We start from the raw sequence: 27141 nt of genomic DNA, 5'->3' as shown, positions 1-27141 counted from the left end.
TACAACAGGTCTCTGGAAACTTGCCTGTCACAGCCTTTCATTTTGCCAGTGAAGGGTGGTGGATTACTCCATGGCCTAGCTTTTACCTCCTCATCCTTGCTGTCCTAGTGGATTCAGTAAAAGTGACCTACCACAAAGCTGGTTATAAGGAGGCGTTAATTCAAATTCCTACAAAATGCTCAAGACCAGTCTTGCTGGAGATAATGGGGCCCAGAACAGATACAAGAGATCTTGTGGGTGGATACTGCTATAAGAATAGCTCTTTTTATTTCATATGTTGACACTATTCCAAATAGTTTCAACGGTACGTTGCACAGCTGCAGTGTCTGTGTCCTCAGGGAAACTTTTTGATCAAAATGCCGTGAGTATCTTGTAAGTACACCTGATCCGCACAGTGGAACTTCAGCCCTGGTGCATTAAATGCGAAGAATACTCTTCCTAACAAACCTGTCGGTTATCATTTTGTGAAGAACACAAAGACAACTGTCAGATCTTTTATTTCTTTATTTATTTTTCTTGTTATGTTTGCCCTTCTCAGAAGGAAGGAAACGAAGCATTACTCATTATTTGATTTGTTTCAGAGCCATTATTGATTTTGGAAATTTGATAAACATCTGAATAAATAGCTGTTCTGTTGCTTTTTCAAGTGAAGCAAGACTTGGCAGAAGCTTTTCTTGTAGGGCAAACATGATAGAACTGGCCATCAGGAACCTAGGTCTTCGTTTCTGTATGCTCCGTAAACTGAAAACCAGAAGCTATTTAAAATCCCTTTCTTTTTCTAACTACTGACTTCCCAAGAATGCCTTGAAGGACTGTAGGGATTTATTTAAGAAAACAATAATAATAAATAAAGGTACGAATATTTCAGGAGACACTGCCTTGTGAAGTTATCAGCCATTTCAGATTTATTGAGAGCTACTTCATGTATCTGATTAGTTTTTTTTCTTAAGTTAAAATCTACCCAAATCAACAAAAAACTCAGCCCTCAAAGTAAAGAAATGTGCAAATTACATCAAGAACATTCAAAACTGAAAATGTCCTTTAGGTTCTTGAATTATTGCAACTGTGCAGCAAATGCTCAGCTAAAATGACACAAAGTTAGTAGTAGCTGCTTCGAGTTGGTAGTTGATATGGAAAACTCTGGGTAGTTCAGTCTTGCAGTCTTCTTTGCTAACAACGTCAGAAAGTATTGAACAGAACACTGTCACTGAATAGCTGATTCATTGGGTGCCGTGTGGCCTTTGAATGCTTTTTGGGTGTCTCTGGAGAAGCAGATAAGAGCCAGTTGCTGCCTAAAGGCGTGTCAAAACAAGTTTCTGTGCACGGTGGTGGTGTTTTTTATTTAGTTTCAAATAATCTAATCCAGTGAATGCGATCTGAAGTGGAAGAAAACTGCTGTCCCAGAACGGGTTTTGTGCCAAGCCCGATTTGATAATGAAGTTTCTCCTTTTCTGAGAACTGGGTGGGCATGCAAACCAGATGGAGAAATCTGGATGTAAAAAAATAAGTAACTCTTATTGCCTTAGAGACAAATGAGAAGAAGAAAGTCTGCACAATTTGGGGGTTTATTTTCTTTTGTTTCTGTGCTGTTACGAGCATATTTTCACTGACTTGCCTGGGTCCTGTCTGTGCTCTCAGCTCCTACCACCCCAGAGCTCCCTGATTTTTAGTTCTGTAGTTCTGTAGACCCTTTAGTTCACAAGGGTCAGTTCTCAGTCCATTCAGCACTTTGTGTTACTTGGGCATGGGCAGGCGTGTGCAGCCTGTGACCACCAGGCTTTGCTCCATCTCTTTCTTGGGATCTGCTGTGGTGTTACTGGTCTTCACTGTGCTGATCCTAAATGCACTTTAATTAGGACAGGGAAGCAGAAAAGGAACTAGAGAGCGTGAGTCACGCGAACCCCCTCTCTCCTGCTTTTTATGTTCTTTCCTTTGCTTTGTTTTTCTTTTCTCTGTCCTTTGAGTTTCAGGCTTTTATTAAGAAAAAGACACGTCTGGCTTTATCAGACAAGGTAATTACATCTTCTAAAGCATAGCTGTCAGCTGTGACTAAAAGATATCAAAACAGTCTTTAATGTCCTGATGCCGCTGAAAGTTTGTCAGGTGTGAGCAGTTGATAAGGCTGCTGTTAGGTTTATTTTCTGGAGGCATTTAAGGCAGGCCACTGGAAAAGATGGGCCCCTGTGTTTTTTATCATTCAGCTTGTCCTAAATCTTTTCATCACAGCCACTCTGTAACAGCACATTTGTCTCCCTTCTTCCTTCAGCATTGTCTTTTTAACATCTTAAAATCTATCAAACACTGGATAACCTCCCCCCCCCCCCCATTGTAATACTGTATGACTAAAACCAAATGAGTGTTAACAGTACGGCTATAATGAACCCTTTGCTACATGCTTTTTCACGTGCTGTTTTCTTTCTTTTGTATGTTCTGTAATAAAAGTGTTAGTGGAAGTGAACCAGCAATAATCTGTTGTAAAACCCCCAATCCAGCCTTGCCGAAGCGAACAATAAGAAACCAGTGTTTCATTAACACTTTGCCCTTGCTGAGCCTGAGAAACTACTTTTTTTTTTTACCTACACAATAGAGATGCCATTGTGCTCGACCAGAGGCTTTGAGACCAGCCTTGTTGCAAAGGGCTCAGGCTATTTAGCCGACAAAAGATGGTAGGAAAAAGTGAGCCACGGCGAGGACGTGACCTGTGTGGGGTCTTGTTGCAGGTCAGTGGCAAAACCATGGAGAGGGCTCAGGCACTGGAGCTGCCGTCTCGCTGCCGCTCCACCAGCTGTCACCGCGGGCTGTCGCTTCCCAGGCACTCTTGATATTCAACTTGCAACACATGCACTGAAGGTCGTGCTGCTCGGTGACTTCATTGGGGTGATGCTGTCATCTCTGTTCTTTCAGTTACTCGCATAATCTACAGCTTCAGGTCCTTCAGCCTTGTTTCTAAACTTCATAAATTTGAAGCTTAATTTGGAATGAGAAAATAGTAATTTATAGAAGAATCGTGCACCAGGTTATAATAAGCGGATCATTAAGCTGTCATGGTCTATCGTGTCTGTGGGACTTAGTAGAGACCTTTAATCAGCAGATTATTGACACTGCTTGGCAAACAGTCTGGTGTGTCAATAAAAGTTCATGACCTTAGGGAATACTAATAAAAGTTCTTGATTCAGGTTACTACTGCTAGAAAAGAAAAAGACTTGTATACATTTTTGCAGTTGTTTTTATTTTAAGGTCAGTGAAAGGTGAAGAAAACAGTGCCTTGTAGTTGAGGCCCAAAGCTTTTTATCAGCGACTGTAGAATTGCACGGCTGCCAATATTTAACTTTGCTAAGCATGCGACTGTTTCCATATGTTGTAATCCTCTTTTTGGTGATTTCATCTTCCATAGTTATTTTAAGTTCCTTTGACATAGTACGGATTTAAACAGTATGGGAGCAGTTTTCAAGCATTTGCTTGTTTAACGGTAGTGAACTCTTGTGCTTACTGTGGGTACAGTGTAGGATCTCAACTGAAGTTGCATTTTAACTGCATGTATCTTTGCATGTGTAAAACTGAGTAGTTTACACTTGGTAGTATAGGTGGTCTTAGATTAAAAAAAAAAAATCCTTATCTATAAATCAAAACAAAATGCTTTTTGTTCATCCACCGTCTCTCAACTGAAGGGATGAGAGCATCAAAGCGGGAGAAAAAGAGGATGGAAGTTGGTTGGAATGTACAGCCCAGAACTGAAGGGCGCACCCTTTGTACAGGTGCAAAGACCAGCGATCTGTTACCACACCTCTCCTGCAATTTCAGCAGCAGCATCTTGTCCTTACGCAGTTGCCATCCTCTGTGTTTCATACGGTGAAAATTAATCCAAATGTTTGGGAACAGTTGACTCTCAAACTGACGAACCTGCTGCGTTGGTCGTTGATGTCTGTAACTCACCACAAGAAGAAAATAAAACCAACGGGACTGATGGTGCTCGTTTGTGTTAGATTCTCTGCTCTAGGATTTACGGAAAAAGAAATTAATTATCGGTGGAGGTTCATTTTCTATCATGTTGTCTAAAGCATTGCCTGTGCTACTCTTACTTTGAAGGGAAATATGTTTACAATTTCTTGGCCTAATCCCCAGCTAACTGGATTTAGTAGACGGATAAAATTTTAATAATGAAAAGGGTTACAAATTAATACCATTAAATAAGACTTTTGAATATTGTGTAAAGCATTCTAAATGCCAAATGGAACATGGGAATGTGAAACAGATTTATTTTTAGTTCTGTTTTTCATTCAACCAAGCTTAAATGAATTAGAAATAGCACTCCTTGTCTTTTCTTTCATGTCAATTTTACCAGAACCATAGCTGGAACTATTATAAGAGGCCTTTTTAGAGTTGATGGTTTCAGCAGTGGAATACAGCAGTGATATATAGCAAAATGTTTAATAAGTGTTAGATGTTACTTTTAGTAACTTTTAGGAAAAAAAAATAGTACACCTTTGAGGTTTTTGTCTTATCTCTAAAATATATTAAAAGATCAGATTACAATAATTTGGTTTTTTTGCCATAATGGCCCAAGCTCTTGCTCTTAATCCCTTTTTGTAGATACTCTGTGGGATTAAAAATATCCCACGTTATACAACTGTACTGAAATGTATGCTTTTTTTTTTTTGTAAATTGATCTAAAGATGTACTGTATTTGCTCAGCAGTAATTGAAAGTTGAAAGATTCCCCTTAGTAATTCATTAGACGTTTCTTGAACCCTTTTAATTATTGCCCAGGTTACAGTCTTCCTCTTGTTGAATGGAATTGAGCAATTGCCGGGCGATGTCACAGAGCACAGATATGCGTACTTCCACTGACACAGCTTATTCAAAGAGTGCTCTCTGAGAAGCAGACCAGGGTTAATCTGTCCTGAGTAAAATGCTGATGGTTTTGAGTTGGTTCACATTCTGTTGTCAAAACTTTATTGCTGTGCAAATGGAGAGCTGATGGAGGTTATGAGGTTGCCTGTGTATAAACATTTTTGGCACTTCTTTTTTGTAGATGTTGGCTCTTGGGGTGAAAGAATTTTACCTCCATAAGGAATTTTTCCTGTGCAAAACATATAGCAGTAATCTTGTTAACTTAAAGGCATTAAAAATAGCTGTCTTTCTATGATGTGAATAGTGACAATTTATACAGAAGCGTTTCCTCAGTGCCCTTTTATAATTATGTGAGAGCAATGGATGAGGGACTACTGGTTAAAATGTCAAGTATGATAACATGACAGTTTGCAATTTCTAATCTGCAAATTTAGGGTAAAAAAATGGCAAGCTGAAATTGTGGCATTAACTAAGACAATTTTAAAAATATTTATTTCTAATTTATAAGAAGGGCTGCACTGCATATGAAATCTGGAAGGCATTGACTACTAAGGCAGAGTACTAAAATACCACCAGCTCAGAGAAGGAGGGGTATCCAGGCTATCACTGTGGGATTTGCAGCTGTCTTGGAGGACTTGAAGCAGCTCAGGTTGCTCTGGAACAGCAGCCTGGGTCCTGCATGTTGGCAGTCCTACCGCAGGTGTGCGAGAATGGAAGCATGTTATTTCCTGAGGAAAAAGGCCAAGAATCTTGTACAAGTCTCTCATTGACAGCAGACCATCTCTTCCACTTTTAAGAACAGATATTTTCATTTTTTATGACAAATCTTCATGATTTGCATTAAAATTACAGGGTGATATGTTAAGTTACATTATGAAATGAAACATCTTGCTAGTGAGAATTTACCTAAATGCTTCTCATGCAGCTTACCATGCTGTATGCAGAGGCTGTGCTAAGAATAGCAGTTGTTTACTGTAATTCCAATGGGACTTCTTCAGATGGGCAATTTTCAAGTTCACTGAGCATTGGAAAGCAAACTGATTTGAGTTTAACTACAGTATAAATATTAGAAAGGAATCAGGCTCACTTGAAAGAAAAGAAAGGGGAAAGTGGAAGGAAGGAAAAGATTGAAGTCTGAAATATGGGATTTTTGTAATAGTTCCCAATTATATTTTTTCTTTGCAGCCTCAGAAATATTCTGACCAATATGAAAAATCTTATTACGTCAAAAATATGCCAGAGTTCTTTCTGGTTTCTGAATTTGCTGATATTGTGCATTAACTTATAAGGCTGTATAGGAGAACTACTTTATGGAGTTTTAAGTGCATGTATAGTGAGTATATACGTATATATCCATATGTGACTGTTCTGTCATCTGTGTTATTGTATTTCCTGTGTAACTCTGCAATAGGGGAATGGCTGGATACTCAGCGAGTCCTTGGTGACAGGATTTGGAGGAGTGAATTAAGTAGAAAGTATATCCCCAAGCTTAAGCTGAGCTCTTAATTGTATTGCTTCTGTCAGGTGAGATTGACCCACAGCGTAGCTATCACACTATTTTGGTACAAACTTCCAGCATTCTCAGTCCTGACTTATGGAAACCCTGTTTTCCTGCTTTAAAAATACATTTTCTTAGTGTAGAGCAAGCTATCTGGGAGCTTGGGGCCTTTGGTTTTTCCTCTGCAGTTATTGCTGAGTCGTATGGCAGAAGTAGGAAGAGTGCCAGTGTCTCTGTTGAAGTGTATGTTAAATTGATGGGTGAAGTTATACTGGGAGAGAAATCAGTGCATTTAATAAGCATATAGAAATATATTCTTATGACTCAAACTGGATCAAATTATTTCACATTTACTGGGAGTCAAGAACTGAGGTAATCTTAAAACTGGTGAAAAGGACGATCCTTGGATCCTTGTGTATGATGTTTTCTTTCTTCCTGGAAAAGTGTGATCTGTAAGATGCCGTACTTTTCCAAGGAGGTAAGCATTTAACGTAAATTAAGCTGATGCAGTCTAGGAAACAATGCAAAAATGCAGGAAGCCATTCTGGGAGGTAAAACCCTTTAAGCCTCCAAACTGATTGCTTGTGGTTTAAGGTGACAGAGTAGATGGTCTGGAAATGGTGGTAAATATTCTGATGGAAATTTGGCTTTCAGAAGAAAACATTTTTAAAGAGGAGATGCAGCAGGTGGCTTCAAATGTAGCGGTACTATTTTTAGCTTACTGGATGGCCTCCGAATAATGAGAAGCTTACTGGTTTACCACTTCTCGTTTAGCTGTTTGTGTTAATAAATTGGTTCTTTTAAGCTGGGTACAGCAGACATTAGCAGTAATGATGGGAAGGATTTTCAAAAGCTTCTAGTAGCTCTCAGCTGCCATTGCAGTCAAGAGGGTAAACCTGGAAAATTATGTCAGGGTTTAATATGTTTGGATGTCTTTATTGTACGTTTTGCCTGGAGAAGTTATGATTCCAAATTTTTCTCCTTTTTTCCATAATTAAAAAAAAAAAATAAAAAAAATCCCAAACCTCTTCAGTGTTATTGTGTACCTCTAGATTGCTGATGGATGCAGTGTCTCATGGGAACAGGCACTTGGTTTAGCCAGCTGCCAAACCCAATCTCTTTTTGTTTCTGGAAGCATTATGGAGCGTGGGCCTTCTTCTGCTGCTTCTTTCACAGCTCCAGCCTCCGCATGGCCTCACGCCTGATTGTAAGCTCTTTGTTTGTGCACATACATGGTGGTGGTGGGGGAGTGCAGGGGCTTGCTTAACAAAATGGGGCTTATGAGTTCCTTTAGTGCATCCCGGGGGATGTGTGTCTCATTGGGAGCTGTGTAGGAGAGGCAAGAGGAGTACTCAACAAGGCAGCGATAGACTACACTGACAGTGTAGAAAGCTATGCGATAGATTTGTTGTCCTGCATTGTTATATAAGCATCAGATATATTGACTACAATGGTGGGATAGTGAAATAACTCCCTTCCTTAACTTGGGGTATATCACTTACACAGATCTGCAGCTTTTCCTTCTGCTCTGACTGAGGCAAGAGGTGGTAGTGCTAATTACTGTATTGGCCGAAGGCAAGGCTAAAAGCTATTGGTGGTATCTGTGTCCTCACACACACTGCTCCTGTCTCTCCCTTTTTAATGCCTTGAGGGTGACTGCTGGAGAGTGTAATAGCTTGATCTGGTGCATCATGGTAAAGGATCTGACACGCCACCCTGCAGTTTCTTGTTCCTTGTCTGTTTGGCAGTGACCAAAATTAAGCGGAGGTCACGCGATGCAGCCAGAAGAACACATCAGTGCCAGGGCTGAGGTTACATTACTCTGGGCCCCTTTCATGATGCTGTGTGAATAGGGATCAGCGCTGTACCAAGTATCTTGGAATTAATCTATAATTTTTATGGAGATATGGCATACACAGAGGAAACCTGCTTGAAGCAGGAAGCACATCTGGGACAAGAGGAAAGGGCTGACAACAGATGAGTGAATGGAGGCTTGAATTAAAGAGCATCCAGAGAAGTGCCTTTGTGTCAGGACTCAGCAATTATGGGCTCATTCCTAGAAAACCCTCCATGTGCTGTTTGTGTGATGAAACAAGCTGGGTGAGCTACCAGTATTGGAAGGGTCAGATTCAGACTGGTTATAATCTGAATGCAAAGTCAAATGCTAAACAGAGAAGAATGCTAACATAAGAATGCTGGGGTTAGAGAAGTCAGGGAGACCTTAGTGTGACAGTCACAGGAGAGGGGCTGTTGAAAATGTGCTGCTTAATTTTAAAATAAACAAAAACTCTGGTGCTCTAGAGAGGTAGGAGTGTTGTTCTGTTTGCATTCGTGTATTTGCATTTAAAGTGTATGCTCACTGGGATGCCTTGTCTTCCTATCATTGCTTATGTTAAATTATAGTAAATGAACCTGAAGTTTTATGTGAGTAGATCCAGCTACATCCTAAGTGTTATGGGCCCGTGTCCAAAAATCTGGAGAGCCATGTTCCATAACTGAGTACTGATGGGGCACAGCGGGGTCTCATACAGGAATTGTAATGCATGCACTAACTTGGCATTGGCAGGGTCCTGCTGTACAATGCTGATGAGACATTTAAAAGAACAGGCTGTAGTCATGTAGGGAACTGAAGCCACACATATATATATATATGTATATATACATATATATGTATTTGAGAATGTTTTTTTTTTTAATTTCATAAAGTCTTATTTTGCCTTTTTTCACATCCCATCACCTTACTAGCTTGCAGACGGATGCATGTAATTCTAAGGCTGTTTTCTGTCATCTTTCCAGGGAGTAAGTTTTCAGCTTATAGCAGATATTTTTGTATCCCTGAAATATATGATGCTGTGTTTGCATTGTTAAATTCCATTCCATCTGCACCTCCCATATGTTCAGTCCTCCACGGTTTGTTTGGGGTCACCCATCTTCACTATGGGAGGAGAAGGACGTGAAGTATTGGTGAAGGATTCTTGCTGATGGCTCCGCAGCTGTGGTGACAGGTTGCCACCGACTGGGTAAACCTTTTCTCTCAGTCTTTCTCCCTGCAGCCTTACACAGATGAACTGCTATGTTTGTGCCGCAGGATGGGACCAGACTTGAAGGTCTTTTCCTATCTCCAGATGCTTCAGTTCAAGTGAAGAAATATTTTAAATATAATAACAATAGAAAAGGCAAATAATTTACACTCTAAAAGGCTGCTTATGTATTTAATGGCTGAACTAGGACATGGATGAAGATGGAAGCTTCCTGCTTTGAAGTATTCTGAAATGGAAGAGGAATGCCTGAAATGAAAGAGAAAGCAAGCAAACTGTTCTGCATGTTCTTGGCTGTATTAGCCAAGACGCAAATTCAGCTCTTTTGTAAAGAGATCAATAGGTGAAATTATTGGGAAACAGGAATAAGTTATTTGCTGCTGCTTTTCCTTGCAGCTGCAATTTTTGTTGTTTGCATTTATTTCTTCAGTGTTTGGAAGTGACTTCCAAATGTGCTTGCTCTTAAACAAAAGCAAGGCTTTCACTGAAACTGAAATCATTGCCTTAGGGTAAGACTTAAGTTGTGTTTTTCCAGATAAGGAAAAACTTCAGTCATGTTTTTAAAATACTAAGCTGTCTTTTCTATGTAGCATTAAGTCAGTACTATTGTGCTGCAAAATGTTTATTTTCTCTGCTAACTCAGATTCAAATTGCAGTGCTGGCAGGGAGGTGTTGAACTTTGCTTTAGTAGATGTATGCTGCACGTATTCTTCTTTACATCTGCGCTCAAGTTCTTATGCCAACTTTGCCATGATACCTTCTTTTCATTGGTGTTTTTAGTTGGAATTATTTGTCTTAACAGCTGAGATGCATCACCTTTTCTATGTAAATGTACCACTGGCATAACCTGTTATTTGCAGTGTGGAGTTACTTCATAAGAAGATGATGTCTTTTTGGCAATGTTGAGAAAAATGCATAATTTTTTTTGTGCATCTGCTTCAATCACAGGTTTATTATTGCACGTGTTGTTTCATCTCCTTGTAGCTTTGATTTGAATACTGCAGATGAGAAGCCTGCACTTGAGGTGGTCAGGAGGCCTTCAGAGTCCCTCAGTCTGACAGAGGTCTGCTGTTTTATTCAGTTTGTACCCCAGTTCACTGCTATTGTGAAAAATGCCCAAAGGAGCACTGGTCAGTGAATTCCCTCGGGACTCTTAAAAGCAGATTTCTCCACAGTCGTGTTATCTTTGAACTTGTTGAGCTAAATATAGTCGCTTTTGCTTGGAAGGCTTATGTTGTGAGTCTATGGATTGCTAAGGTCCCACTTGAGATTCTGTGTGTGACAAATGTCCCACAGGAAACAGATCTGCTGTGGCACCCAAATACTAAAAACTAAATGCTTTTTCTTCTCTTCTATAAGAATGTTCAATTAGGCACGGAAAGTTACCCAGGAGATATATATACATATATTTCTATGAAGAGGTTGCTTTGTGCTCTTGTATACTTTGTGCCTGGAAATCTTTCTGGGGCAGAGTAGGAAGTAAGAAAAGAGCAAGAAAATTCCCTTTGCTATGTAAGGAGGAATTGCACTCTAGCACTAAATTGAAAAAAATAAATGAAGACTTCATTTTTAAGGTCATTCTGCTGTTTCCAAAGCTTTTTTTAAAAAGTGTTGTTGTGGTACTGCCATCTTCAGTGATGACTGTGCAGGTAAAGCTGAGATTGTATGAGCAGCATCTTGGCTTTTACAGGCAAGGGTGAAAATGAGGCTATCTGGTGGGCACATGCAGACTTGCACATCTTGGTGATACCAGCGTGCCTCCCTGGTCTGGGAATAGAGGTAGGCAAAGACTGACTGACTGCAGTAGCACAGCTCTGCAGAAGGAGGTAAGGCATCGTCATTTCCTTTTTATAGCTTTTCTTTTAGTGAGCCATCTGTATGTACTACAGCTGCATCTCCACTTCCCTTAAACAGACTTCGTAATGCTTTCTTTTCCTGATAGGTGTCAGCAGAACGAATTAGCTATTAGCACTCGTGCAAGCCAGAAGAATATACATTAAGCAAAGATAATGGAATCATCAGGAATTAGAGTCTATGGAAATAGTGTAGTTGAAAGTGACAATAAAATGAGGGATAAAATTTGTACTTAATATATGAGCCTTTTATATGACCTACAAAATAATGCTCATGCTGTTGGTTGAGCTGAAGTTGTATGAGAAGAATACGCTCTAGCATAATGAGCCAGAAATCTTACAATGCAGATCTGTTTTCTCAATGAATTTATTCTTAAAGCAAGTTTAAGGCCCTCAAATTAAGTTGCAGTGGATAGCATTATGTAATCTCCAAAACAAGTTCAGCACAAGTGTTAGGAACAAATCTTCCTCAGACTGCTGTATCGCATGAAACAACAGCTCTTTGAAGGGACACCGTTGGGTAGTGAAGAACGTCTTCTTTACGTGTTTAGTCAAGCCTCCAATTCCCCTGTTGAGAATGACAAATAACAGGGGTACTGTTTGATGCTGTCTGCAGACTAGACTAAGTATCAGTGCTCTGTTTCATTTAGGCAAGCAGCTGTTTTATAGCTGCTTTTGTTTGCTGCCAAACTGTGGAACTTTTGCCTAGGAATAAAACCTTCAGCTCAATAGTGTTGTGACCATTTGCTGTCTCCTGTTTGTTCCACATTGCTTTCATTTGAGACGAAATTGAAATCGCAGTTTTGTTTGCTCTGCCCCCGGCCAAGTAATATTATTGATGAAATGACAGATTGATGTCTACTTCCATAAATTCTACTTTCACTGGAAATTAGGAAGCTATCTTTCAGTATAGAAGTATCTAGTAAAGCATTGTTTAATTTTGATATCAAGTAAAAATTTGAATTAATTTGGTGGATAACCTTGTGTAGTGTGCATCAAGGGTGCATCCAGTAGCTCTAGATTTAGTAAGAAGCAATGCATTCTGAGAGAAAATGCATTATTGTTTGGAACAGAACTTGTCAGAGCTCTGGTCCACAGACTGACCAGTGCCCCTGAAACATGTGCTGGGAGGCCCACAGAGTCAGGCTTAATATTTCATCTGAACTTTTCAGTTCTGGCCACTTACAGTGTGCTACGTGGGACATGTGGAGAGTTTGGTGGCTAACACTGCCAACCGTATGTTTCTGTTGCAAGGGCTACAAGATATAAAACAATAAATAACTTGACAGAACCTCCTGTATCTGGCTGGCTGATAGTAATTGTGTGTGGTTGTCGGAAATAACTTTGATACCTGGCTAATTAGTGTTTTGGCTTTATTTCTTTTCCCCGCATCTCTGAAAAAGAGGGATATACAGGCATGTATGGACACAGCTGGCACAACTTTTGAGGTTATGCTTTTGTTTGTGTTGTCAGAAGTAGTGTCCATCTCTATACATCTGGCTGCAACACTGGCAAGTGAGCAGTTGCTGTGTTGTCTAATAACTCGATAAGCCTACCACAGTCCCTTTACATCCCCTTCTTTGCTCCTGGAAGAGGGTACTGTGGTACCAGTTTCTATGTAAATGGCTTTGAATATCTTTCTGAGTGGGGACTCCTAAAAAAAAAATAGCTAGGAGGGAGTATTCGATGAGAGTAAGAGGCAGTACAGCTACTGCAGGCTTTGCTGGAAAGAAGTTGATGTGTTTGCAGGCTGGCTGTGCATTCACTGCTCACACAGCATGTGATCCAATTTCTGGGTAGTTCCTTCTCAAAGTATACCAAATGCCAGGTTAAACTGTTCAGCCCAAGTTTACCTGTAAAGCTGGTGTTGTTCTCTTAGTGTGCCTGTCTATCCAGAATTCCCCAGGCTTTCCATGCTTACCTCACAGTCCGCACACGTTGGCTTCCCGTTAGTAAATGGATTTCAGCGCAGGCCCTGGAAATGGCTTGGGATGTGGGAATGCAGCTGCTGGGACAGCAGAGTGGGGGATTCCTGCCGCGTGGGCAGCCTGTGCAGCTGGGAGCTGTGGCTGCTGTCCCCGGGGGAATTGCTGAGTGTTGGACGCATCCTGCTGTGTTGACAAACAGACCTGTTCGTGTTCCCTGGCTCTGCTACTTAAATCAATTTGTTACCAAGGAAAAAGCTAGCTCAGATCTTTTCTGTTTGCTGTATCAAATGCCTGAATTAGATGTTACAGTGGCTGAAATGAGTATTTGTCTATCAGTTTCACAAACAGAGTTTCATGTATGCTTTGTTTTGTAGTTGTTTTTTCCTTCTTTTAATGAAAAAGTAGCTCTAGAAAAAAAAATGGTACAAAAAGTTGTGGTGGAGCCGCACTGAAATTGCCCTTCGCTCAGGTGGAAGCAAGCAGACCAGGTGCATGCAGCAAAAAGAACAGAGCCAGAGGAGGTCTTACTGACCTCAGGGGTAAAAAGCTGCAAGCCCTGGGCAGTAACCCATTCATAGCACTGCACCAAGACACTCAGCTTTAGCCTAGTGTGAAGGAGAACATGCTTTCTTTACCTTGGTGTTTTTTTCTTATTTGCAGACTAGGATGAGCAGTTACATTTCAAGTTAACTCTCTTCGGCAGTTCTCTTATTTTAAGCTTTTAGGCATTTCAGCTCCTTGTGGTTATGTTTTAATCCCATACTATTTTCAAATTTTTCTGCAGCACCAGAATTTTTGGGTACTTTTATAACTAGAAAGTGACTTCAGGCAGAGATGCAGAGAAGCTGCAGGGGAGGGGCCTGAGCCAGAGGTGGAGGTGGTACAGATGAGAGAACAAGGCTGGAGAGGAAAAGCAGAGGCAGACCGAGCACTTAGTGTAGCTCAGAAGGGAGGCTAAGAAAGAGGCCCACAGTGAGGTGTATGTAGCAGAATTTCTGTCTTCCCACTTAAGAACTGTGCTTGAAGAGACTTACTGTGAGCTTGGAAAGAGTTAAATTTATTTTATCTAGGCTTGAGGGGAATTGTTATTCAAAAGTTGGAGCAGGAGAAATTGGGTCTAATTCATCCTCCTTTTTATGTTTTCCAGTATATCAGTTTCTGTGGACAAGGGGAGAGGAACTTCAGTCTTTAGGGACTCTTGCTGCAAGCTGATTGGCAGTACTTACAATTGCACCACCAGAAAGCAATAAAATAAATACATAGAACAACTGTAACAGAAAGCAGATGTCTTGCTTTTGCAATTAAAGAACAGGAGAAGGCAATAGGAAAACTAATGGCAAATGGCTGTGCAGTTGGGGCAGGAGGAGACGTACAACTGGCTTGCTTTTAAAACAGATGAACCAGAAAACCCAATACTGGGTGCAAATTAGACATGCACTTACAGCCACGGTACCTTGCACTCAAAACGGAGGTTCGTACAAGCTTAATTCTTCATTAGAAAATACATTAGAAAAGAATTAGAAAATTCTTCATGCTAAGAGTCCTGCAGGATAAAGCAGATGGCTTTTCTCATTGTTCCCAGATCTGGTTTTCTACTTTGGATGGTTGTATAGAATCAATTGTTTCTCTAATACAGCTGAACAAAAAAAAAGTGTGAAAACTGGCATTTTTTTCCTTCCTCATATGTGTGATTTATAGCAGGTATTTCATGGACAGTTATCTGTGATTATGTAGTTTAATATTTTTCTAAAAGCTACATATAAAATGGATATAAATTGGACATCTTTTAGCCTATATTCAGTACATCTGAATGTTGCTGTGAACCAAAGTGGTAATTAGTCACCTTTGTAGCAACTTTGTTCATTAACTGTAGTACGTCAGATAGTCTTGCAGGTAATATCTCAAGGTGAACAAGAGGTGGGCTTTAGGTGGACACTTTTTTAATAAGTGTTATCATAAACATATAAATGAATGTGTACATTTTGAGCAGTTCACCTTTCTTGTGGTCACAACATGTGTTTGGCCACCTGAAAATGAAGTGCTGTGATACGTTGGTTTCAGAATGGAAAGAAAAATGGAGCCGGAGCATAGGGAAACAGGAACAAAACACACTTCTGCTATCTTCCTCCTGTGTAATACTGGTCCTGATGAAAGCTGTGAGGCTGAGAAAAGGGTTGGGAGGGTGTCTTATTTCAGTTGTCAGAAAGAATATGAATTGACATACTTAAAGCAGGATGCACATCAGTGGCATAAAGAGCAGAAATAAACTGCATGAATCTTTATTTTAAATTCTGTTTTGGCATCCTTTCTCTGTCAGGACTACCTAAAGCTAAATAACAATAATATTTCGTGCTCTGATGGAGTAATTAAGCTCCTTTTTGCCCTTGGTTGAAAAACCAAGAGGTTGATTTCATATAAAATACTTTGAAGAAAGCAATGAGCGTTCTGACTTTGAAATTTCTGCAAGTGCATGTTAACACAGGCTGCTGCGGAGGAAGTGCTTAGGGAAAAATTATTCGTCTGGGATTTTGGGCTCAGTTAGGAACTTGTCAGTGCTGCTTTTGTGTATGTGTGAAGCTCAGAAGTGCTGTATTTTCCTGATTGTGTTATGGGATGTGAAATATAACTCTTCATAGCGTCCTGATCACGGCTGTGTTTATTGGTAAGCTACCGTACCTTGCTGTCCCTCATTGTACTGGCAGGAATCACACAGGAGGAAATGTTGCTGTGTGAAGAACCTGCAGGATATTGCCGAGGAAGAAAGACAGCACCAGTTGTAGGAATCCTGAGTCTCCTTGCTAACACTGCACACAGCTCTTGAAGCACACAGGGCAGATGAGAAATTCGCATGCTCCCTTAAGTATGTAACTTAATAAAGCAGTTGTTAGGAAGTTCTATCTCTGAGCTTTCTCAGGTTTGACATGCTTTTTGCTAGTGTGTTTGTATGGTGTGCTGAAGGTAGAAAGGCAGCTGTGCTCTAGTTCCTTCTCTCACAACTCTTTAATAATGTATTCATGCGTGGACATACACTGGCTTATGGCACATTAACCAACCTTTTTGCTGCTTGGTCTGCAGTTGTGCTTTTGGTTGAAAACTGCTGCCAAGTCACCTAAGAACGTCAGCTGAAATGAAAAATTTGGTATATGAAGAAATGTCTGATTGCTTTGCTTAAGCTCATCTCTCTCTGAAGTTGTATCTCATGTTCACATTAGTATTTACCCCAGCATCCTTCAAATGAAATAGTGTTCCGTATAATGCAGTCTGTAATAGCAACAAAACATCATTTTCTTCCATGCAGCCAAGACTGGGAATAAGATATATGCAGCTTGAAACACTTATTGATCAGTCCACTTCTGAAAACCGCACATAAACTTTATGAGCAGAGCAGCAGTACAAATAATGGTACGTGCTTTAGAAAAAGAGAAATTTGGACACGTTTATTTGGTGCTTACGGAGTCAAAACCTATGGCTCAAAAAGTGCTGTTAGGCGAGTCTTTTGTAATGCTGTGATACTCAGGAGGAATGCTTTAATGTTCTCTTGCAAACTATTGTTTGAAAAAAAAAAATCAAGATTTTACAAGCTTTGTCCTAGATCCGGAGACCATTTCTAGTCAGGCTAAATGGTCTTACTAGATATCTGGGGAGAATTAAAGCTGTCTTTCCTGTAATAATCAGGCAAACTTCCACCTCTTGATTACTCACTGGAATAATTTAAAGGATGTAAATAAAATTTTCCAGACCTAATTGAGAAAATGCATATTACGCCATTCTCTTCCCACGTGCTTAGGGTGAAGAGATTTTCTTTTTGGTTACAAACAAACAGAATAAGACCCTCATGGACGTATCTGCAGAAGAATTGCAAGATAAGCAGAGCACGCATCCTGCTTTACCTCTGCTTCTAAAATACAGAGGGATTTTTGCTAAGCACTTCCTAAAAGCTGCTGAAAAGTTTCTTTCGTAATTGTCAAGGAATTCTCAAGTTAATCCTGGGAAGAGGTGTAAGTCTCCTAGCAAACATCTCTCTCCTGCCAGTGGGGATTACGGAGAGCATTCCTCTGAGCTTCATCCTCCCAGCAGGCTGTCTGTGTGAGGGTAGGCATTTCTGGGGAGCGAGTGTAGGAAGTTAGGCCAGCTGCATTTCTTGCTTACTATTTTGACTCAACTAATGCAAGTAAGTGTTTGCCTAAGGAACGAGTTGTTCAAGCAACAAAGCATCTACACAGGGATCTTTTCCTGCTTATATTCTTCTGGTAAGCAATGGTTTAAAAACTTTCTGAGCCAGCAACTGTGCCAAAGTCACTCTTCGATAGCAGTGGATCCTAAATGAATTTATGGCATTCAGAAGCAAAATTAGATGAAGTGTTCAGTTTCTACAACATCCTGTGACAGAATTCACGATTCCATCCTGAACGTTTTCTTCTCCTAATAGGTATTGTCTGTTGTTCCTTATTCATCAGCTGCTCAAAAGACAACTGGACAGAGATTTCCATTTTGTAGTATGAAGAGGACAGAGCAGCATGTATTTCTTTGAGTCCTCTTTGAGAGTTCTCAAGAGAATGTTTCCTGGTTTTTGTTAACAGGCTTGCCAGGAGCTTGACAGTATCAGTTTTTTAGGTGCTCCAGCTTAGCATAGTGCAGTCTCATCTCACTTTACAGTTGAGTGATGAGATCAGTCTGGCTGGAGATCCATGTAGGCTACAAGTTACCATTTGCTACTCATGAAATAATATCTTACCCTTGTAAGCTTCAACATCTGGTGAATGATAAGGACACTTGACTGGATTACATTTAATACAGCTAGTGGATCTGAGCCAGACTAGCAGCTGATGTGTATGGCTATTAAGTTACATATACAGGCACTGATCAAATTCTTTCTAGTTTTCCTTGCTTGCTGTGTTCAAAAGTATTTTCAGCTACTCACAAAACAGTGTTTTGTATCTCTAGAAATAAAAATTTGCAATTTTCAAATCCAGTTTTTCTTCCCCTCCCCCCCCCCCCCCCCCCCCCCCCCCCCCCCCCCCCCACCACCACCACTCCTCTTTCTTCGTCCTTGGTGCTTTTGGTGCTTTTGGCTATGTAAAGAAGGAAGGAAAGGAGCCTGTTACTGCAAAATAACTGTGTTAGCCTGAAAGTGATTTGGAAACTTGTACAGCTTTATCTCACCAAGTTTCAAATAATCACTCCAGTCAGAAGGATTGCCTACTTCTGGCAAGATGCCCAACCATAAAGCATTCTTGGTACAGGTAAGATAACCTTTTCTTACTCATGTGGTTTGTCACAGGAGGCTGCACTTTCAAATCCATCTCTTGTATGTTATAGACAATTAAGGCTGCTGAAATAGAAGACTTTCTTGACCAGCAGTTCTGTTTTTCCATTCAAGAAAATTTTCCATTTATCATGTGTTTAATATAGCCAAGCCTGTGACAGTTTCCTTTGAGGAATGCTGGCTTATAGTACTCTTTAAATTCGCAAGCGCGACTCTTCAAGTCAAAAAGGAAAGTAGCGTAGATGTACTTCTGGGTGAGCTGGCAGTGTCTTGTATGTGCCTTCTTTGCTCGGCAGGCAGTGTACATTTGCAGAGTATCTCACAGATGTGAGGGGTATTTGGGAACTTCAGGTTATTGCAGTGAGTAAATTCCCTTTTGAATTATGCTTTATGGAAATTCTTGGTGGTGTGGAAGCTAAAATTGCCACCTAAGTGTATATAAGTAAGCAGGAGTCTTGCTTTGAAGTTGTTGAAATCGTTTCTGGGAAAGAAGTTGATAATTTTGTTTCCTCCCGCTTCTAGACAAAGAAAAACACTTCTGTCCTGTTTTGCAAAAGAAAAAAATCATTAGAATACTTGACTGTTTACGTAGATATTAAGAGAAAATGTGCTATGTGCCAAAATAAGTCTGTGCACCTCACTGGGCGGAAACCACAAGAAAATACGAGTTAGATGTTTGAGCAATATTCTGTTACATGTCCTGAAATTAGAGTGTATATAATTTTGTTTTTAGCCAGTACGTAAGTTTTAAAAACCAAGGATTAAAGTTGGACAGGTAAATGTTTAGAGATGTGCTCAGACACTCAGAATACATTTGTTTTAAGCATTCGGTATGACTGCTGGTACTGTATTGTGCCAAATATACAGTGGTGGTGTCAGAAGATGGAGTCTGCCTTTTTTGCTTGTTTCAGAGATTCTTAATGTGAATTTCATATGGAAATCCAGTAGTGTTGAGAGGGGAATGATACACTTGAATTATTTGGTGGAATGGAGAATACAAGGACATAACAAAATCCTAAATGCTATTCCCTTTTCCATCGTTTGAGAAGACATTATCTTTTGAGTCTCCTTGGTGGAGAAAGGGCATTTTTTCATGTCATTTAACAGTTTTCTGTGTTTGTGGGTATCATTGCTTAAACTGATAGTAAAAGTGTGTTGAGGGCTATCTTTTAATCTTTTTCTCTTAATGTGTGTGATCTTTAAGAGGTTTGGCGACAGTTGTTCTCGCTGGTGATGGATAATGCAATGGGAAAATAATTTGTTACTTGTCTGTGAAGTTTGGTTTGGGGGTAGTCTGTCAAGTTTGAGAAGCCTTACTTGCATGATGCTGAGAAAGTGATGTTTATTGTGTCTACTGTTTTTACATGGTGTATCACTGTGCAACATGTAAAGTCCTCTAGTTCTAATGGTTGAGTTGTAAAATAAAGAAAACACAGTTATATTCATATTTTAAAACTCTTAGGAAGCCCCCAAAGTCCTGATAAAATTGATTATCCAACAGAGAGGATGAGGTAATATGTATGTTTAAAAATAAATTAATCTCTGAATTTATAGTTCCTATTCTGATATTTTTCTTCCTTTCTTTTTCTCTTTAGTTCCTTGGCATAGCATTTCTTGGGATTGGATTGTGGGCATGGAATGAAAAGGTAAGTTGAATATAGCACCAAACAAACATTTTTTCTTTCTGATGAAATATTGGAACAGCAGTATGCTGCACATTTAGTGCGTCCACACAGTTTCTCCTGAAACAAAATCAAGCTTCTCTGTCAAAAAAATAAAACACAACCTTGGCTAGGTTCACCTAGGGGAAGATCCGAGGCATTTTTCCCAAGAATGCTTTGGCAAGGAATCATGGCTGACACTTGCACGTAAAATAACCATTTCAATCCACACACGCTCAAATGGCAGCACAGATAATAGAATGCTCTACTGAAGGCAGTGTTGGCAATGTGTCTCTGTTGCATGTGTCCCTAGGAATGAGAGGTAGCCTACATGTCTCAGAAGGCAACTTCTTGAAACTGAGCCTTCTTGGCTTTGTTGCCTGCACGTAGCACGCTTGTTGCTGCTTCTCTTAATGAAAACCAAATGAAACCTGAGGCAAAGAAAAAAAAAATATATATATATTTCTTATGCAGAATATAAGGTTGTGCACTGGAAATCTTTCTGTTTTGAGACTGTAAAGTCAACTGAGAAATGGGAATAAAGGAAGGAAAAGGTGGGGAGAGAGAAAGAGAGAACTCACTTGTGAACCATAGCCTGATTTTTAGTTTGCTCACTGCAGAAGCAAGGAAAAAGATAAAGTATCAAAGTATAACACACAAAACAAGTCAGTATGTATTGGGTTATCAAAATACAACTGCTAAAATTAAAGCCAGAGTTTCCTTGTTTGTTTAAAAAATGAAGGAAAAAAAAACACCAACAACAAACTAAAATCCAACCCTGACTAATAACAACTGTGCTTTGATATGTAGCTAAGTGATGCTTTTCTTTTTTGATTGAAAACACTAAGTTAGTTTCAAACTAATATTTACTTCAGGCATAATAACTGGCACTTGCAGCAGAAAAAAAACACCACACTGGAAACATGGGGGTTTCCACTTAAATTCACTTATGTGCCACTTAAATTCAGGACAAATTTTGCTGATTTGGAAGTGAGTTATTGACTTAAATTCTAATTGCTCTGTGCAAAAACTAACTCTCAGTGCTTGTAATAGAGTGTTAACTATCTCATGCCATATACACGTTTGTACATAGAAGTTTGTATTTCAAGTGTGTTATACACATATATTTACCTACCATATGATGCTCATGTTGGGAAACTTGAATAGGTTTGGAAAGTGGTGCTATCATTCAGCAGAGAGGTACAAACCTGTTTAACTGAATTATCTGAGCATACTCATAGAGCTTATGATGCCTGTGTCTAAGCCTCAGAGAAGTAATATATTTCAAAGTAGCTTACCAGAAAAGTTCTTAACACTTTTTTGTATCATTTCTGTGGTAATACAAATTATTCCTATTTAGAATAAATGAGCAGGTAAAAGGAAAATAGCTATGGTCTAGTTTGTGAAGTCTGAAATATACTACCCCTGCAGCCAGAGGTTGTTCTAACAGAAGGATGGTTGGTTTGGTTTTTCATATTGTCTGTATGTGAAACCAAGCCCACCTCTAAGGAAGAATGCTTTTGATTCCTAATAGTAAATAATCAGGAACTAAGGTTCATGTTTTTACTCAAGGTCTGCATGTCTATTATCATGTCATCTTAAGCGTTTCTTGGGACAGGAAATGGTCACAAACTGCAGTCAGGATCAAGTGCCAGGTAATCGTAGTGCCCATGCAACTGGGGGGGTGGATCAGCTGCATCCCATACAGAGTTGTTCTTGCTGCAGCTTGGTAGCTGGAGGTGACAGACAAGCAGGTGAAGCCAAACACTTGGAAGATCTGTAACTTGACTGAAAAACACTTCTCTAGCTAGTCTGCTTCTTGTGTAAGCTGATGTGAATATCTCTTTGGCATTGTGGTCTGTTGTAATGGTATACTGTAAGACAGGAAGGCAGCTCTGCAGAAAAGGACTTGCGGACTGCAAGTTGACCAGAAGCCAGCTGCATGCCCTTGCTGCAAAGACAGCTCTAACTAATGGTGTTCTGGACTGCATTGGGCAAAGGGTTGCCAGCAGGTGAAGGGAGGGGATCCTTTCCTTTTGCTCAGCACTGGTGAGGCCTCACCTGGAGTGTTGGGTTCAGTTCTGGGCCCCTAAGTAGGAGAGAGATGTGGACATACTGGTAAGAGTTCAGTAAAGGGCCATGAAGATAAGGAACCTTTCCTACAAGGAAAGGTTGAGTGAGCTGGGCCTGTTCAGACTTGAGAAGGCTCAGGTTTAGGGGAATCTGTCTCCCAACAAGTGTTGTTGGGAGGGTGCAAAGAGGATGGAGCCAGACTCTTGTCAGCGGTGCTCTATACCAGGACCTCAAAACCCTTTCAACTCTTCTTTTGTTTGAACGTTCTGTTGTGGTGTGAAGACTGCTGCTGTCCCAATAAACTAAATCTTTGACAGTGGTACTATTGTATAATATGTAAACATAAATTTATCATGTTTTTGCCGGATTAGATCTTCAGAAGGACTTCTGTACTGCGAGGTGATGTAATAGTGGGGAGGATTTTGATTTATTTCCATGTTCAATAATTTGGTTTTATGTCTAGCTGTGGTGTTCTGTGTCCTGGTTGTTGACTTGTATGTAGTTCTGCTGCATCACAGAAAAATAGCTTACAAGGCCATGTTAAAAATGCAGGATGTAATGAAGTAATCCACATTTTACAGGAAGCCTGTTTGCTGCCAGGTGAGACTGTGATAGATCAGTTGATTTAGTGGCTGGTTTCTCTTTTTTGCTAGATTGGTTTGAATTCTCTTTAGACTTTAAAATAAAGAAGGAAAAAAAGTAAAGAAAATAACACACATACAGTCTCATGACCTTCCTTTGCAGGGAGGCAAAAGAGCTCATTTGTCAACCAGGCAGTAGAATTGTCTTGACAGCCAGCCAGCCAGGCCTGAACAAAAAACTGGGCAATTAGCATTCTGAATCGTGGACTCAGAAAGAGAACTGGAGGTGGGGGCAATAAACTTGAGGGATGAATAAAGCTGTCTATGCCATAGATGTGCTATATAGCTCACAATCTCTCAGTGTTTTCAGGCACACTGGACTTGGTCTAGTACTGTTCGAGGAAAAAAAAGTTCATCCACTGAGCAGCTGACACCCACCCTTCCCCCTCCCCCGGCTTGTTAGCATATAAAGAGGCTGTACTAAGTCCAAGCAGCTTACACTGTGTTTGCTCAGCAGCAGGGAAAAAATATATGGCCATTACATTTCACTAACTTTTCAAACCACTTCAAGCAATTTTTTTCTGTTTCCTTTTACAAACAAATTAACCCTGTACAAAATGTCTACTTCCCTCCTTGGTTGTGAATATTAAATAATGTGGTCTTAAGGCTCATTGACAGTGTTCATGGTATGATGCCAGTAGGTACTTAGGAAAGCAAACTTTGTGGTTCTCTCACTACCTGCAGGAGATATACATCCACATGTAGTGAGAATGAGTGATGAATTGCCTTTATGTCCTCCGAGGCTTTTGGGACTGTAGAGTGGGAGCTTTTAGAAAGAAAGTACTGAGGTTTTGGAATCTTCGTTAGGTAGGAGGTTGTAAAAGCAGAGATTCTAACATGGAAATGGGAAAAAATGTTTAGATCCTTGCAAAATTTGTTGATTAGTCTTAGTTCACTTACAAGGTTGGCTGAAATTAAGTGAGATAAGTGGAAGAGGCTGATTGCATGCATAAGTTTAGTTTCAAAGTTTTTCTTATTAAATCAGTGTAACTAGAAGATACTCCAGCTCAAAAGCCAACTTACAGTTTGGAATATGGTACGTCTATGTGCCTGCACAGTGGTGTTGGTGAGTAGGAGCTCTTGGTCTGGGTCTCAAGTTTTAAACTTGGCTTTTTCATGTCAATTAGATCTCGCTGGTACATTTAAGTTTACATTTCAGTACATAAAGATTCATTATCTAAAGATGCTTTTAAATATTTCGTAGTGTTCCAACACCCTGTAACCATTAATCCTGAAAAATGGAAAAAAAAAAAAAAAAGTATCTTATATGTATTCCTAGCAGTTATTCACCTGTTGAACTCTATTTTGCTGTAACAAGGCAGTTAAGCTAGTCTCCTTCACTAGAAGCTTGGAGATTAAAGTTTTGCTGCTATTACTATTTGCTGTAGGAAATGCAAAACCAACAAAAATCAAGGAAGTAAGTTCTGTAAACACTGCTCACCTAGTTTCTCAATTGCAGAGACAAAATGCTGGAGTGGAATTAACTTGGTGTATGTCGATGACCAATGTTCTGTTCTTCATGCTTATTCAGATGCACAGCATGGAGGAACTGCACAAAGTTTCTGAAAGTAGATATTTTTTCCATTTTAAAATAATACATTTGGAAAACACTCCCGTGTGTTTCTGTTCACCAGCATTTCTAAGTCCTGCAGACAGGCTTGCAGAAAGGTAATCCTTAGGCTGCAGAGAATGTTTCTGAAGGTCTTGTATTGCTGAACTTTTTTCTGACCACTTGCTTTCTTCACCCTGGAAATGTGCTTCTGCAGCAGATAAGTTTAGTGACCTTTTTCCATCTTAAATATTTTTGTGCATTTCCTCGAGTTCTCCCATCCTACTTGTGTTGATTTCTTCTTTTTATGGCCCACTGGGGATATTGTTTGCCATGGGGACTGCTGAATGTGCTACTGTTTTCTTCAGGCTAATTCTAGAGTCCCATAGACTGAATGCCTCCTAGTGTGTGGAGCACAAGTTGTATATTATGGAAGCATGTCTTCATTTGTCAGCAATCTAGTTTGTGTGGTCTAAGACTGTTAATGTGAATTGAAGCATAGCTTATGGGGAGCCCCTTTAAATGAACTGAAATGCTAATATAGATAATGTAGATGTGTATCAAATATCAAAGGTTGGAGCTGGAGTTAGTGGTCTGGCTTTGGAAAGCAGTATAAGTGGTCCTAGTAATCTATAGGATGGAGAAAGCAATAAGAGTGCGACCCTGCTCCTTGTGGAAGTAAATGTTGCTTCCTTCATCTTTTTTAATGGGATAAAAGCAAGCAGCAGTGCAGCTCTAATACTGGCAGAGGCCTTACCAAGTAACTGTCTTCAAGATCAGTATTTTTCCTTTGCTTTGAGCTATGCATGAGATCCTGCTTGTAGAGTGCACAGCTCTGGCCACATGAAAAAAGCAGCATGACAACAGAGGATCAGTCACTAGATTCAGGCATCTCTCTTAAAATGGTTTGCTCTGCCCTTTCTCTTGTACTAGAAGGAGTCACTTCCCTATAATTTTGCAGGAGCTTCTGATGGGCCTGGCTTGGTGATCTTGTATTTGTTGGTGTGGCCTCTCTACCACTCCTTTGTTGGTGAAAGGAGCAGGTCCTGCTGTTTCACTTGACTTTTCTCCTGAATGTGGGGTGAATAAGGAATATGTCAGTCTTTCCAGTTGTACACCTGTGTCATTCTATCCTAGTGACCAAAATCAGATACACTGCACAAATAAAGCAACTTTTCCATAACCATCATTATTGATTGTAGTTCATTTATGGATGATGATTTTGCTCCTTTATAACTGTGAACAAATAGTGACTTGCAGGGGATGAAAAGATTAAGAACCTCAACATTCAAATGTACAGCAGGCAGTTGAGGGTGGGGGAACAAAGCAAGCAGATGAGCTGGAGCTCATCCAGAGAGCGTGTCCTGCTGGCTCTCCTTGTGGGACTGCAGTAGAGCCCTGGATTGGTGCCACTGGAAGAAGAAAAGTATTAGCATATGTGGCTCTGCACAAAGTGTTTATTGTCAAGTAAAGATTAGGCATATGTCTAAACTACCAAAGAAGTACTGTGTGTGTACCCCAGCAACATTACCATACTTTTGAAGTGTGACTATAGGTTTAAGGAAAAAAAGAAGTTTTTCCTCCTGTTAGATGCCAGAATATCGATAGTACTTGCAACTGTATTGTGGTAAAGATTGGACTTGTGCAGTAGTGTTGCTGAGAAAAATTCCTTTTCATTTGCAGACAGCCCAACTTTAAAAGATTTACAGGCGATGTGTTTAGGTTTTTCATTTCTGGAGGAGATGAGCTGGTGAACAATCACCACATGCATGACTGGTAGCCCTGAGGATTCAGAGCGTTACTGGAGTAAGCAGTGTTATCTTGTGAGATTCTTCTTCCCCTGCTCAGTCACCTCCGTATGCGTTTCCTTCTGCTTTTGGCTGAAGATGGGAGGAAGACAGAATTGGCAACTGTGAGACTTATGTACTTTCCCCAGAATAAAGCACTACCTCTGTGCAAGTCAAGGTGTAAGCACACAGCATTGTCTGTGTTGTCATTCCTCTTGCTAGCAATTGTTTTTTATTGCCAAAGTCACTCTGAAGACTGCATATCCTGACGTATCTCCAGAATACTGATAACTTGGGATTCATATGCAGACAGCACACAACACGAATGAGAATTACACAGCAGGCTTTGTGCTGTCAGGATGTATTACTTGGAGTTTATCCAAACCTGGTTTATGATTGCCATATGTGGACCAGCAGAAGATGCACATAAAGGTGCTCTCCAAGGGTAGCAAACAATAAAGCTTGTACTGTTTTACTTCAGTACATGTCAGATCACAGCTCTACTGAGCGATCAGAACCTGAAGGAGAACTCTGCTTACATGAGTGACTTTTGCTGAGTGACTGGCCAGTTTGTGGCATGCCAGTGACGTGAAACTGCCAGTGCTAGAAGATCGAGTAAGGTGGGAAAGGTCATGATCAGAAAGGGAATATAAATACAACCAGTTTGCTAAATTGTATTCTCATTAGGTGCAACAAAAGTATGAAGTTGTGTACTACTTCTTAGTAACACTTGTATAAAGACTAGCTTCTCAAAGAGCGGAGTCTACAGGTGTGAACTGAATTACACTTGGATTTTGTCTTTCATTTAAATTGTAGTACTTTCAAATGGAAATAACTTGATTAGACTGTTCTTTCTTTTGAAAAGTAGGACTGAATTGTCTTATGAAGAGAGACTTAAATGACCATTCATCCTTCGGGATTTTTTTTTTTTTTGAAGTAAAATAATTGCAGTAGGCACTGTCCTTTTTCCACTGACTGTTTTTATGCTCTGCTATAG

The 27141-nt window shown here is 40.0% G+C and overlaps 1 protein-coding gene across 2 annotated transcripts in view; it reads left to right on the top strand.

The window, feature by feature from the left end:
• TSPAN17 (tetraspanin 17) overlaps window positions 1-27141 on the top strand; it is an 81897-nt gene that overhangs the window by 38872 nt on the left and 15884 nt on the right. Inside the window, exons 1-2 of one of the 2 annotated variants that reach the window (XM_046940846.1) lie at window positions 14308-14638; window positions 20029-20079. In XM_046940846.1, the coding sequence (XP_046796802.1) occupies window positions 14600-14638; window positions 20029-20079 (90 nt within the window). In that variant the 5' untranslated portion in view covers window positions 14308-14599. Of the gene's footprint in view, window positions 1-14307; window positions 14639-20028; window positions 20080-27141 lie in introns of those variants that run through there. The other variant, XM_015285644.4, reaches the window with a different exon arrangement.

Source organism: Gallus gallus, chromosome 4 (assembly GCF_016699485.2).
Source record: "Gallus gallus isolate bGalGal1 chromosome 4, bGalGal1.mat.broiler.GRCg7b, whole genome shotgun sequence".
Taxonomy (NCBI): domain Eukaryota; kingdom Metazoa; phylum Chordata; class Aves; order Galliformes; family Phasianidae; genus Gallus; species Gallus gallus.
This window is presented reverse-complemented; position numbering and strand designations above follow the sequence as displayed.